The sequence below is a fragment of the Neofelis nebulosa genome, chromosome 6 (assembly GCF_028018385.1).
Source record: "Neofelis nebulosa isolate mNeoNeb1 chromosome 6, mNeoNeb1.pri, whole genome shotgun sequence".
Classification (NCBI taxonomy): Eukaryota; Metazoa; Chordata; class Mammalia; order Carnivora; family Felidae; genus Neofelis; species Neofelis nebulosa.
This window is the reverse complement of record NC_080787.1, coordinates 147,778,313-147,791,934: the sequence shown is the minus strand read 5'-3', so window position 1 is coordinate 147,791,934 and position 13,622 is coordinate 147,778,313. Positions and strand designations below refer to the sequence as shown.

Genomic DNA, 13,622 nt, shown 5'->3' with positions numbered 1-13,622 from the left:
CGGTGACTCCAGAATAGCTCTTTCTCTTTCACGTAAGTGACACGACAGTGATGTCACGGGACTTCTCAGTTAAATGCTGTTTTACCATAGATGGAATGGGGGAGGCATGGGGTGCAAGGAGATTCCAAGGTTCAACAGCCTAAATTATTTCTGAACCCCAAATATGATGCAGCCGAACTACCTACATGAAGCCAACAGAACATTTTTGACAGCCGGCACTCATATACCATCTTTAAGAGTTACCAAGAACTCTGCCAATTTCCCGGTCCCCAAAATGTCTGTGCCATCCGCCCAGGTAAAGAACTAGTCCCACTTCCTGGATTGGGAGCCACACAAAGTGAGAAGGGGACGCATGGCCTTAGATGTAAGGACCACCCACCCACATTCCTCTCAAGAAACACAGAAAGCACACACCGATCTCTGTTTCACACCCTGTGTCTCCTACCCTGCTAGGAAATACCTGCCACCATGACCATCTCCACCTACCTCTAACCCTTCACGATCGGTGTTCCCAGCAGAGTCTCCAATGCTGATTTATCCTGGACCACCCCAGGGATCAGTCATTAGCTCTTAAATAATTCCTCCTGCCGCCCCATGGCCAAAGCACTCGCGTGATGTCAAGGGGGATGCACTTTCAAAGAATCCTGCTCCCACTTGATCTTCCCCCAAACTGACCACAGGCCAACAGCCCACCAAGAGTCCTCTCTCACCCGAGCCAGCCTGGGGAGACAGAGACTTGCAAACGTTGATGAGGTAGTGCTCAGTGGCCCCTGTCCTCGTGACGGCTTCCCAGTTGTCACTGTACCTTGCCAGCGACGAGAGGTCGAAGCTGTTGCCAGCCCTGTCTCTGGAGGGAAGAGAGCACTGCCATTAGGCTCACGTGTATTCAGGGTGCGCACTGAGCACTCGGTCTGGAAAGGACCAAGGATTCAAGGTGCAGTCTATGGCTGACGTCCCAGGACCCCGATCTCACCCCGGGACAGAACTTCACACTGGACCTCTCCCACCACCTCGTTCAGCAAAAGTCTGTGTTCACCCAGAAAAGAGCAGAGACCAAGCCTCAGAAGTGCTCCCCATGCTCAAGCCAGTGAGAGGACAAGAGCAAAGAGCAGGCCACTCAGAGCTCCCTCGGGGCCAGCTACCTGCTGTTGGACCCCAAGGAGACCAACGGCCACTGAAATAAAAATGAACTGGTGTCGACACTTCTCAGGCTGAACGTTTACTTACTACACAAATCCCAAATAGAACTGTTACTGAGGGCCAGCCCCACACCGGTGCAGTGTTAATGGTGAGCAAGACACACGCTCTGTCCCTGGGACACACCAGGTCTGGGTGAAGACAGAGACGCGGTCACAGATGGCACTTGACGAGGACTCAGGAGATAAGAGAATGGAATGGGGCGCCTGGGTGGCGCAGTCGGTTAAGCGTCCGACTTCAGCCAGGTCACGATCTCGCGGTCCGTGAGTTCGAGCCCCACGTCGGGCTCTGGGCTGATGGCTCGGAGCCTGGAGCCTGTTTCCGATTCTGTGTCTCCCTCTCTCTCTGCCCCTCCCCCGTTCATGCTCTGTCTCTCTCTGTCCCAAAAATAAATAAAAAAAAAAAAAAAAAGAGAATGGAAGCATTCATTCATTCGTTCAAAAGACAGGTGCTAAAACTGAGGGTACTGTACTGAGCAAAATGGATGAAAACCACCTGTCTTATGACACAGAAATTACCAGTAGAAGGAAAACACGATAAATAGAATTAAAAAAAAATTTTTTTAAAGTACACAGTATATCAGATGGCAATTAAAGCCAAAGAGAAAAATGAGGCAGGGAAGGGCGATGTGAGGTTTGGGGCCGGTGGCAGAGAAAGGCTGAGGTTTTAGATGGCACGGTCAGAGAAAACCTTATTGACAAGGTGACCTCCTTTTACACATGTTTGTGCTCCTATAAATTCATTACAATATGCACGTATAAACTTCCATTTTAACCGGTGATTCCGTTTTCCTTTGATTTCATTAATTCTCTTCAAAATTGTGCATTGGGGCAGCTGGGTGGCTCAGCTGGTTGAGCGTCTGGCTCTTGGTTTCAGCTCAGGCCACGATCTCACGGTGCGTGGGACCAAGCCCCGTGTTGGGCTCTGCGCTAACAACACAGAGCCTGCCTGGGATTCTCTCTCTCCCCCCCTCTCTCTGCCCCTCCCACGCTCATGCACTCTCGCTCTTCCGAAATAAACAAAAAAATAATGAAAGTAAAAACTGAGCATAAATATATTTGGTGGGAAAGGTTTCATGCACAAAAATAAGACTGTACACAAATCTCAGAAAGCAGAAAACAGTCTCCAGTGGCACAAAGAGAATAGTTGAATGAATTAGTCCTATCAGAAGGATAGTTCGTGCCCATTAGAAATGAGGAATGCATTTGTTTCATGTGAAAATGCTTAAGAAACATTAGCTGGAAAAGGTAACATTACAAAACAAGTTCTGATTCAAAGTCGCTAAACACATATTACTGAATGTATGCTTTCCCACATTACTAAAACTTAAAAAGTTGTCACTTTACCCAGACAAAATGAGAGAACACAGCAAAACAGGGAAGGAAAACATGGAAATGACTACACTTTCCCCTAGGGCTGGATGCTGCAAGTCTGCGACCCTTTTCAGGTGGATCATCACAGAGCAGAAGTGACAGCACGTCCCCGAACCGTTGAGAACCACAGATGAAACCTCCAGGGACGGGACGCAAGATGCCTATTTTGCAATAGTTCCAAGGGCAACCGCTGAAATGCACACACAGTAGAGGCCTCTACTTCACCTCAGGAGCTGCCAGTCACCCAGTCCCAGGAGCCACAGGCGACAGAGATCAAAAGAGCCACTGACAGCCCCTGAGAACCTGCTGTCTGGGCACCCCCGACTGTCTCCAACGCCCCGGCCTCTGCACCTCCGCCCTTGTCCCCTCCACGCCTTCTCCCCGCCACACAAGCAGCGTGCCAGGGTGGAGCACAGGCCAGGTGACGTCCCGCTCACTCTACTCCACTCACACCATGAATCATGCAAGGTTTTTCTTCTGTTCCAATCGCAATCACTTCCCTGTACGCATCTTAGCACAAAATAATCACCGAAACCCAAAGCTGTGAAGGGTTCAGGAGTTAACCTGATCCGAGTACTTGTTTGAATATGAAGAAACGAAGGCTTGGAGAAACCACCTAAGCCAACACCCTGTCCCCTGACCACGAACTGTTAAAACTGCGCGCAGTTCACCAGCCTGTCCAAAGGAGTCAAGAGACGCGCAGACTTACTTGAATGAACACTCGGTCACGTCAAAAGGTGCGCAGGCATACTGCGTTCGCCACTCGAACACGTAGGAGCAATCCGAGGTCTCCCTGAGAAATACCGGCTGGAAAAGGGAAGAGCGACATATATGTCACGTGGGACACTTCACGCAGTTTATCACACTTTGAATCTTCAGAATGGAAATAGTAAAGGAGGTGATGTCCGTTAAAATCCATACACGCTGATCAAGGTCTCGACCCATCTTCCGTAACTACTGCATTTGCGGTCGGCTGACCAGGGGCCTCTGAAACGCCAGAGCGGAGGCATCTCTCGAAGAGCGGGGCAGCCAGGCCCGTGGGCCGTGACCACACTCACCGTCTGCGTGCTACGGTCGCAGTAGAAGAAGATGGTTGTGGAGCGCTGGTACACCTTGTGGCAAGTGTCCCCCCCGGTGTAGTTCATTTTCAACAAGCCGTTCTCATAAGTCAGCTTCTGGGTGAGGAGGCCTGTTCGGAAATGACCAGATTAAAACAAGGTTCGGGGCCCAAAGTCTCCCAGCCACGTCACGTCCCCCAAAGAAATCGCCACAAGAGCACGTGTGTCTGGCCTCCCAGCACCGGAGCCTACTCCCTGCTCCACTGCCCCGCAGGAGGAAGAAAACCCGGCCTCCTCTTGTCCACGGTTACAGTGTTCTGGTCTCATGGTGGGCACGAGCAGCACAGGCTCTCTTCACTAAGAGGATGGCCCTAGGGGCTGCCCACGCACTCACCACCACGTCGCATACTTCTTCTTCCTTTTTTTTTTTTTTTATGATTTGAGAGAGAGCAAGCGTGTAAGCAGAGGAGGGGCAGAGAGGGGGTGACAGAGGATATGTATGAAGAGGCTGACAGAACAGAGCCCTATGTGGGGCTCGAACTCACAAGTGACACCATGATCTGAAGTCGGACATTCAACCGACTGAGCCACCCAGGCGCCCCAGCTACTCCTATTTAAAAGTTCTCAAACTAGGGGCGCCTGGGTGGCGCAGTCGGTTAAGCGTCCGACTTCAGCCAGGTCACGATCTCGCGGTCCGTGAGTTCGAGCCCCGCGTCGGGCTCTGGGCTGATGGCTCGGAGCCTGGAGCCTGTTTCCGATTCTGTGTCTCCCTCTCTCTCTGCCCCTCCCCCGTTCATGCTCTGTCTCTCTCTGTCCCAAAAATAAATAAAAAACGTTGAAAAAAAAATTTAAAAAAAAAAAATAAAAGTTCTCAAACTAGTATTACCTGCCCAGCTGCTGAGACGGCATCATGACCAACGGCCTACCCTGTAAGTTATAGCCACACCCTATACTAAACGCATCTCCGCTAACTTGATTCTAGAAAGTACTGGCTACTTCGGCGTGCCCCTGGGTTGCAATAAAGAATCGATAGCTGGAATTGCTAAGTAAGAACAAAATAAGCTCTAGCGACATCCGTCACGATGCATTCTGCTTAAGAAAATCAAGTGAAATCAGAAACGTGAATATTTCACCCAAAGGCAGCTTTCTTCCTACTCTGGAAAGAAGAAACCTTCAGCGTGAACCTTAATATGCGATTCCATTCTTGCACAAAAGCATAAGAAAAACCCACGGTACCTGCCACTTTGTGAAATCCCAGGGCTCCCCGCTTTTCCTGACACGATGAGATCACCTTGGACTTGTCATCCGTAGAGCAGACGTCTGAGGACAGCTTTCCACAGACCCGGAAATAATAGGTGTACTCCCCAGCACTCACGACCGTGTCATTGACGGCCAGAGGCTTCAGGTCGTACAAGTTGCCATGTCTCGGGTCCTTCACCTCACAGTTGTCTCCTTCAAGAACACACGGGAAGCGAAGGACCATTGCAGTTCCACACACACTCACTCTCTCGGGCAAAAAGTCTTACAGTTTTTAATCACGTGAATACGGTCTTACAATAAGCATTAGATGCCATTTCCACATCATCCCATCGTGCTTGTAACATTACACAAACTGCCTGTCAAACAGCGTTCTAGAAAAGCCTGGGTCACAGGGTGAAGGTCCACTTAACCACACAAAACCTCAAGTTACGGTTCTCACAGGTGAGAAGCCAATAAGCCGTCACTCCGAGTAGGTGAGGGAAGATGTCCCTGGTAAAGTTGGCAAGGCAGTGGAGTAAAAAACTCTAGGATGAGAAATTATCCATCTACTAACAAGCATCTCACGACCGTGCGTGTGGCCATCACTACGGGGTTTTGTACCCAGATGCTGGTTGGAATGTCTGCCCCTTCATCCCTTTGCAGCATCAGTGAGCCGGGCCCCAGGTCTTACCTTCCACTCTGACGACAGGACAGGCTTCCACCGTTCTCCAGATGAACACGTACTCACAATCATCCAGAAGCTGAAATGTTGGTGATCCCTATAACAGAAACCAACAACTTCTGTTTTTATCTTTTTTTTAAGCCAAAGATAGCCACAATTAATATCCAACCTTCAATCTCCATGAGAAAAATACATGAGCCTTATTAAACGTGTTAAGACCCGGAGAAAAAGAGTACGTTCCAGTCAAATGCTACTGAAGGCCTACAACCCATGAAAACACAGCCAAGGGTGAAATCAGAGAGAAGGTTCAGAGGCTGAAGGGAAACAGGAAACGGAGCCACTGACAAGCAGGCCCAGTCCTCCCTGACGAGCTCACGCACCGAAGTCTGCGCACACTCGAACATTATCCTGGTCGAGAAGCGCTGGTTCCCACACCTGTCGCCATTGACGTAGACGATACTCAGAGACCCGTTGGCTGCGGCCTGAGGGCTGATCTGTACCACGCCCAGGTTCTGGCTGGTGTCTTCTGATACCAGGCAAGACCCCACTGCGCTGCCTGAAAGAGCCGGGAGTTCGTCCGTCTGGGGCGGGGGACAGCAGGAAGGCAGATGCGACTCGAGTCAAATGCTCACTACTCACCATGACATTCGGGAATATAAGGGAGGGGAGTGCAAACGCTCAAATAGAAAGTTCTCTTTCTTCCATCCGCGGAGGTGTCTACAGCCGCCCAGGGCTTCCTGACTTGGCTTAAGCCGCTTAGATCGTACTCGTTTCCAGCGAGGTCTGAAATACACGGAAACACACGAGCTACCCCTGCTCTCTTGCCAGCGTTAGCACACGGGCACACACCCTGGCTGAAGACTGATGATGCACGAACTTGACGTCGTTACTAAGGAATCAGAAGGGCCCCAGGAAGCTACGAGGCTTTTCCTACACACATACGCTGGCTCTGGCCCTCGGAACTGCCGTTCACAACAAAGTACCACTGACGTGGAGGTGCAGGGACCCCGCAGAGCACGAGGCGTCCTGGGGACACTGCTCAGCTCACAGAGCTTTAATGCCTTTTAGGTCCTCAAGCAAGAAGCTCTGAATGTATTTTACTTTCTTCCCCTGCGTTTTCTTCTGTTCTTGAGCAGCTTCTGATTACAAAACGTAGCTTAAAACTCTTAATTACATACCCAGATTCTCTTTCAGAGAAACACCACAAGTGTGGGTATCAAAGAAGCACAGAACACAAACATGCTGCCTATAAAACACACCACACACGCACACGTGATTACACTTACGCACACATACACACACCCTTGATCCTGGTCCTCTCGGCCTTACCCGTGACCTGGCAATCCACTGGAGAAGGGACGCAGGCCAGTGCGGTCTCAAACTCAAAGAAAGTATCTCGGATTCCCCGGCCAGAGTCAATGTCCTGATGCAGGAACTTGGGGATTCCTGGGTAGGCATCATCGTTGCAAACAAAGCGGATGATAAAAGCATCAGCAGTCCCTGGGGAACAAGGGAGGCCAGGTTTTAAGAAACAGAGCAACAGGACAATGCCCCCACTGGGAGCAAACCTCACAGCCACCCTCTAAAACGATGACATCACAGCACCGGGTCTGTCTCAAGGGGGCTGATGTCAACCACAGAGTGGCCGTGTTCACTGCCACAGTGACCCACACGACGACGGGTTTACAGAGTGAGCCTGACAGTCCTGCGGTCTCATGTTCTAGAAGATATGCACATGCAACATCCTTTCCTCAACCCCAACGCTAGCTAGCATCACCGGCTTATTCAACACCACTCGCTAAGTTCCTACCACACGCAGGAGTGAAAGAACCAGAAGCGATCCCTGCCCTCCCAGGAGCTTACACTCCAGCCCGGCGGCCCCAACACGAAGCACGTGGAATGCAGTCTAGGGCTCGCCAGACGGCGGGAAGTTGATGGAAGGAAAATGCAGCAGGCCCAGACACAAGAGACCCCCCAGGTGGTGGGGGTTTTAAGGAGGGGGCTGGCCTCACTGGGAAAGGGACACCTGAGCTGATACACGAAGAAGGTGAAGAAAGGGACCCCAGGGCCATCTTAAGGGGGCAGCACCTTGGGTAGGGGCAAGAGCAGAGACAGAAGCTCAGGAGGGGAGGGTGGGTGAGAGGGAGTCTCAATGGTTTCAGAAGCAGGAGGTCGGCAGGACTGAGCAAGAAGTGGGGATCCCGTCCCACAGCCTCTGTGACAGCACTGGCCTCTAGCCCGGGTGCACGTGGCTGGGAATGGCACAATCTAAACACTTGAACCATCACTCTGTTGAACAGAGCGCTCGGGGGTGGAGGGCGGGCGAGGGCAGAAACAGGACGACCACCAAAGGGCTCCTCCAGCGAGGGGGACCGAGGAAACGTGCAGGCCCAGCGGCCCGCAATGGGTGAAGACCCCACAGCCACCAGCACGTCATCTCCTGCAGCCATCCACAGAGTGGCAGGTAATGTCATCATCCCCATCTGAGACAGGAGGAGACCGAAGCAAAGAGGCTACACGACAAGCCTGAGGTCACGCAGCTTTACATCCCAGAACCGCCAAGGGGCCTAACGTTAGGAGCCTGGGGGAAGGACAGGCACAGGGACCGTCAACAATGTGGTCCAGACACTTAACAGGATCACACGCGAGGGGCCTGGCAGAGCACAGAGGACTCGTGTGGGCGATGCCATGGCCCAGAGGCTGGAGGGCAGGGGAGGGCTGCATGGTCGCGTACACTACACACTCAGGAGGTTCACAGACACGCACAGAGCCACCAGGACACGCGTTAGTGGCAAAAATAACCTGGTTCTGAGCTCACCTGTGGAAGGGTAAAGAGGCCCCTTGTAGGTCAGAGTTATAAAGCCCTCGGTGGACAGCTGGAGGGTTTTCTCGAGTCCAACCTGCCTTTCTGGCTTCAGATTCTTCAGGTCTTTTGTCTCGGTTTCCGCCTCACAGCCAGAGGCTGGTTTTCCATCGAAGGTGCCACAGGCTGGCATTGTGCCACACACGTTGAACTGCAGGCCGGACAGCAAGAGCCACACGCCTTAACATAGGCCATGTAACTCAGCACAAACAAGAGCCCTAGCAACTCAAACCCTGAGAGGCTAACTAGTTACTATTCAAGTTACCAATTTACACGTTTGGGCACTTAAATCCAGAAGTTAGTATACAATGCAAAATTCAAAATCCAAATGGCAACACGCATAAATTGCTTCTAGGGAATAACAATCACATATTTATTTACACAGCCCCGTATCTCTAAATGCCAAAGATGCATTGCATAGAACAATGCCCCATCTACAAGAGGGAACATGTACGTAGAGCAGACTATGACGCCATTTTCAGTATTAGAGAAACTGTGTATAGTTGAAATGTCAGTTACAAGGAACCAGGAGCAAACATCCCCTGTACTTCTTAAAGACACCAGTATCACTCTATCATGCAAATGAAGCTAAATATGTTCTGTGGTACAAAGACGCAGAAAGGAAAGACTTCTCTACATCTGTTAAGTGTTCACGGACAACGTGCACAAAATCAAGGTCAGCTTTTCTTAAAAGACCAAAGCTTCCTACTCGGGAAACGGCCCATCGGGACTACAGCCAACGCAGGTGCTCAGCAGCCGTGCGGGCCGTGTGCAGGAGGCCGTGGTTAACGAAATTTGGATGTAGGTTCCCTTTCCTTTCCGTGGACTTGCCTGCAAGTGAACCACAGAGCTGAGAGAAGCTTGGGCTTGCTCTGCCAGGCTGTGGGCACCGGCTGTCCTGCGGGCCTGCATCTGTAGGCCCCTCTGATCGGGGGTGTTCAGGCACCCTCGGAGATGTCGGCAGCTTCAGCAGCGTGGGGAGGCCGCTGGGCATATCCGGGGGCCACCGAGCCCGGGAGGACCGGGTGGCAAGGGGACAAAGCCGGGCAGTCGGCTGGTGGGTGGCGCTGGCCTAAGCAGATGGTTCTCCTGGTGGCACCCAGGAGCCCAGACACAGCTGGCACCACCCAATGCCCCTGCTAGCACACACAAGGCAGAGGCTCTCTGGGCTGCTTCTAGTGTGTTCTTTATAAGGGTTACTATCTTCCAGCGTGTCCTCTATGTGGGTCGACAACGTTCTTGTCTGCTTCTCACACTTACAGGTGGCCACATATACTCACACCTATTATAAACCTGTTATAAACTTAACTCTGTAGCAGCAGTGTGGGGACTGCAGGTGGGTAGATGACCAGCCAAAGTGCTGCTGAGGGACAAACCCTGTTCGGGTATCCCCCCAGCCTGTGGGACAAGCTGTATGCTCTTCTACACCGACAAATTCCCCTCTTGTGTCAAATTCACGTAAGACATTCTTATCCCAACTTCCTGTTCTCAAAGGGTATTCTCTCCTTCCCATGTGGCTGTGCTGCAAAAACTTAAACAAATATATCTATGTACATATATACATATACACAAGCTAACATATATATACGTGTATACACACACATACGTATACATATGTGCGTGTATATATATATACACATATGCGTGTGTTCTTTCTTTCCAGCAATGCTTAGTTCATAACAGAACAGCATTACGTGGGGGTTTCCCACCTTGCTGCTCCGGACAGAATATCAGGACTATCACTGAAGGAAGTGCTCTCAGAAGAATCCAGAACACAGCCACCCCAGGTTGTTTCCCTTTTATAGGGTAATGTAAGTACCATTTCCTCCTGACTGGTGGTTCTCAGACTCCAGTGGGCATCAGAATCACCTGGCAGTTGGTTAAAAGAAACTGACGAACCCACCCCACAAGAATTTATATTTCTAACAAATTCCGGGGTGACGCCAATGCTGCTGGTCCAGGACCACTGCTCTAGACACACAGCAACAGATTAAGAATTTCTTTTCTGAAAAATGTCACCCTCGTGTCTGCACTACAGCAGTGAGTGGAAGTTTTACCTCCCTCTCCCCTCAAATCTGGATTCTTTCACCTCTTCCTGGGTAACGGCTGCCATCACAGTGCCCTGGACCGTTCCTAAAGACACCTGCCACCAGCACGCACCAGAGGCAGATGACTTACACGCACATTCTCCTTGTTTCAAAGCAAACTAGAAATTCATCATGTAACTCTTACCACAAAAGTCTTTCCAATGTCTAAGATCACGTATCCTTGGGTATTGTTCAATGGGTTAAGATCAAACACAAACCCACTGTTCGGGTCCCTTATAGAACAGGCCTGCAGAAACAACAGGGGAAGAGATACATTCAAACCAATCCCACGAGAACACGGCCAATACAGAGCGTCCTCGCAAACCTGCGTGTATGGACCTCACAAAACATGTGCTTCTCCACTGACCTGAAACCCCTGTCAGAAAAGCGGCCCCATGCATCCGTCCGCACCAGCCCCTTCAGATACGGCCCCTGCAGTCTGCCCAGGTGTGATGCCAGGCTGACAAATATTAAACTTACCTGAAAGCTCTCAAGGCTATGATATTTACCTAAATAAGGAGACCACCGCTGACCCTCGAGGGAAAAGTTGTTAGAAACCATACGTAACCCATAAGTTATTTAAAAAAAGAAAAAGAAAAACTTTAGAAAGTTGGTTTAAATGTTCCTTTTTCTATTTCAGGCATTCACTTAAAGACCATGATAACGGGAGGCACGATGAGGTACCTCGCCATCCCTTCTCCTCTAGGAGACGTCATAAACCGTACCCTCCCCCCACGTCTTTCTTCTGCACAGTCTGCCAGTTCAGGGGAAGCATCAGCGGTCCCAACCCCAGAGAGCATGACCGAGGATGCAGGGCGGCATCCCACCATCCCTACCCTTCCCTGGCACCACAGGCCCGGGACCCTGTGGGAACCTTCGTTTAGGTGGGCCTGGGCTCTACTGTGAAAGCAGAGCTTTTAGAAGGGGAGGGAAAGGAGAAAGTCTGAGCACAAGGAACACAGCCAGCGCCGTGAAAACAACAGGTCACCAGCTCACGGCTCTGCTCTGTGGGGGGGGGCGGGGGGGGGGGCGGAGGGGGTGCACCCGAGGGCAAGAACACATGCCAAGGCCAAAGAGCAGGATAAGCCACGACGGCAATAGGCACGCAGAAGCAACGGCAGTAACAGGGCCGGGATCGGAGCTTGAAAACCGTGAGCATCACATTGAAACAGACAGGCCAGATCCCGCAGATGACGGGGCACTGGAACGTTTTAGGTGCTGCAGTGACAACTGACAACCCCCCACATCTCTACGGTGATGGAGAACCCCCAGAGCCTGCCAGGGTGCCACCACAACACAGAAGGGACAGGGCAATGGAGAAAAAGGAAGGAATCTATAGTAATCGGGGAGTAAAGCCCAGGGTCTGGTTCTCAGCCCAGCATCTGCGAGCCGGGGTCTCGGGGAGAGCAATGCGGGGGGACACCCAGATGCCTGATGCCAAGGCGCGGGAAATGGAGAAGCCAGGAACAGGTTTGGAAGCACGAGGGAAGGGGTGGGCGCAGAGCGGGGGCATGGGGTGGGCATATCCAGGAGCAGCGCAGCAAGACAACCCGGGACAGCACGCATACCTGTTTTGTGTCTGTCATGATTTGGATGGGACAGGCGGCCTCTGTGTTCCACAGGAAACTAACCACACACTCCCAACTTAGAGAAAATATGGGGTGGGTATTCTGAAAGGTTAAATGCAGAATAACAGTCAGTATAAGGAGATGGAACTCGATCTCACCAAGGGACTACTAGCCTAGCACACACAAAGAGCTAAAGTCTACTGAACTTAGTTTAATTATGCGTCAGTGACAGACTAGGTGCTCAGTGCACTCTCCCTAATTCCAATTTCATGTCCTATTATTCCCACTAAGGACATACTACCTCTCGTGCTCAGATGTCAAGAAGTTTACCCGAGGTCACGTGGCAGTGAATGGCAGAATTGGGGTCCAGATCTGGGTTTAAGTCCATGCTGTTGAAAAACACTCCACACCAAGAGTACGGAACGTAAGAAAGACACAAAAGACCCCGGCGTGGGAGATTTTACTGACAGAAGCTCAGAACTGGGGACCGAGGGTACAGAGGAGCCTGGAAGGGTCACAGGGAGCCTCGCGGGCGCTGTGAGCACTGCCACCGTGTGGGGTCTGGCTGCAAAGTCCTGCTCAACGCATGAGGGTTCACCGGCTGCCGGTAACTTACAACGTGTGCACTGTCCGGGTGTGTCTCAGTGAAATGTTGCCCAAACATGCGCCGCACTGCCTCCTGTGGGAGCTCTGCCTCGTTACAGGGAACAGCAGCTTGTGCTGAGAGAGCATTTACCACTGTGCTGTTTTATTAGCATTTCTCAACCCAGCATCATAATGACCTGGGAACCAGGTTCTGTAATCACCTACCATCTATACACAGGTGAGCAAACAGAGGCACAGAGTCAGGACACCTGCCCAGGCTCACAGGAGGACACACTGGGCACCTGACGGCGAGCCCACACCTTACCCACCAAGCACCCTCTGGCCTGGAAGTCCCTCCCCCCCTCCCCGCCCCCCTCAGCCTCAGCATCTCTAACAGTAAGATAAAAACACATCTGTCCTGGGGCGCCTGGGTGGCTCAGGCGTTAAGCGTCTGACTCTCGATCTCACAGTTCGTGGGTTCGAGCCCCGCCTCAGGCTCTGTGCTGACAGTGTGGAGCTTGCTTGGGCGTCTCTCCCTGCCCCACCCCCTCTCTCAAAATAAATGAAGTTTTAAAAATCCTTAAAAAAAAAAAAAAAAAAAAATCTGTGCCTTCTGCCCCACACTGTGGTTGTGAAAAGGTGCTGCTTTAACAGTGAAAGTTCTGAAAGTTCTGTGGCTTGCAGAACTCTGCGACACGACCTCCGTTCATGGTCTCTGGGGCCCACGGTGTGTAGCAAGCCCCACACAAGTACTCAGAGATACAATGATGATGCGAAGCTGCTCTGAAGACTGCAGAACGCTGCCCGCATGAGGTGTCACAGGGAAGCTGAAAAACTAAGGATCCCAGAGAACCTCCTGGAACAGTCCAGTATCTCCGTGGGAACAAGAAACTGCAGTGAGAAGGGGAGGTGGGCAAGGCTCCAAGGAGGGGACACAGACATGCCCAGGAGGTGGCGAGGGCTGGGCTGG

The 13,622-nt window shown here is 51.5% G+C and overlaps 1 protein-coding gene and 1 long non-coding RNA gene across 2 annotated transcripts in view; both read right to left on the bottom strand.

The window, feature by feature from the left end:
* IGF2R (insulin like growth factor 2 receptor) overlaps positions 1–13,622 on the bottom strand; it is a 104,225-nt gene that overhangs the window by 26,687 nt on the left and 63,916 nt on the right. The window contains exons 20-30 of the mRNA XM_058735827.1: positions 12,068–12,169; positions 10,645–10,746; positions 8,368–8,563; positions 6,879–7,049; positions 6,189–6,332; positions 5,930–6,105; positions 5,559–5,646; positions 4,865–5,080; positions 3,629–3,759; positions 3,280–3,377; positions 711–847 (exon numbers count right to left, since the gene is read on the bottom strand). Coding sequence (XP_058591810.1) covers positions 711–847; positions 3,280–3,377; positions 3,629–3,759; positions 4,865–5,080; positions 5,559–5,646; positions 5,930–6,105; positions 6,189–6,332; positions 6,879–7,049; positions 8,368–8,563; positions 10,645–10,746; positions 12,068–12,169 — 1,561 coding nt within the window. The remainder of the gene's footprint in view (positions 1–710; positions 848–3,279; positions 3,378–3,628; positions 3,760–4,864; positions 5,081–5,558; positions 5,647–5,929; positions 6,106–6,188; positions 6,333–6,878; positions 7,050–8,367; positions 8,564–10,644; positions 10,747–12,067; positions 12,170–13,622) is intronic.
* Positions 4,038–4,858, bottom strand: LOC131515143 (uncharacterized). The gene is made up of 2 exons (XR_009263472.1): positions 4,515–4,858; positions 4,038–4,267 (listed from the first exon to the last, which is right to left on the bottom strand). It is a non-coding gene; the product is annotated as an uncharacterized LOC131515143 (long non-coding RNA).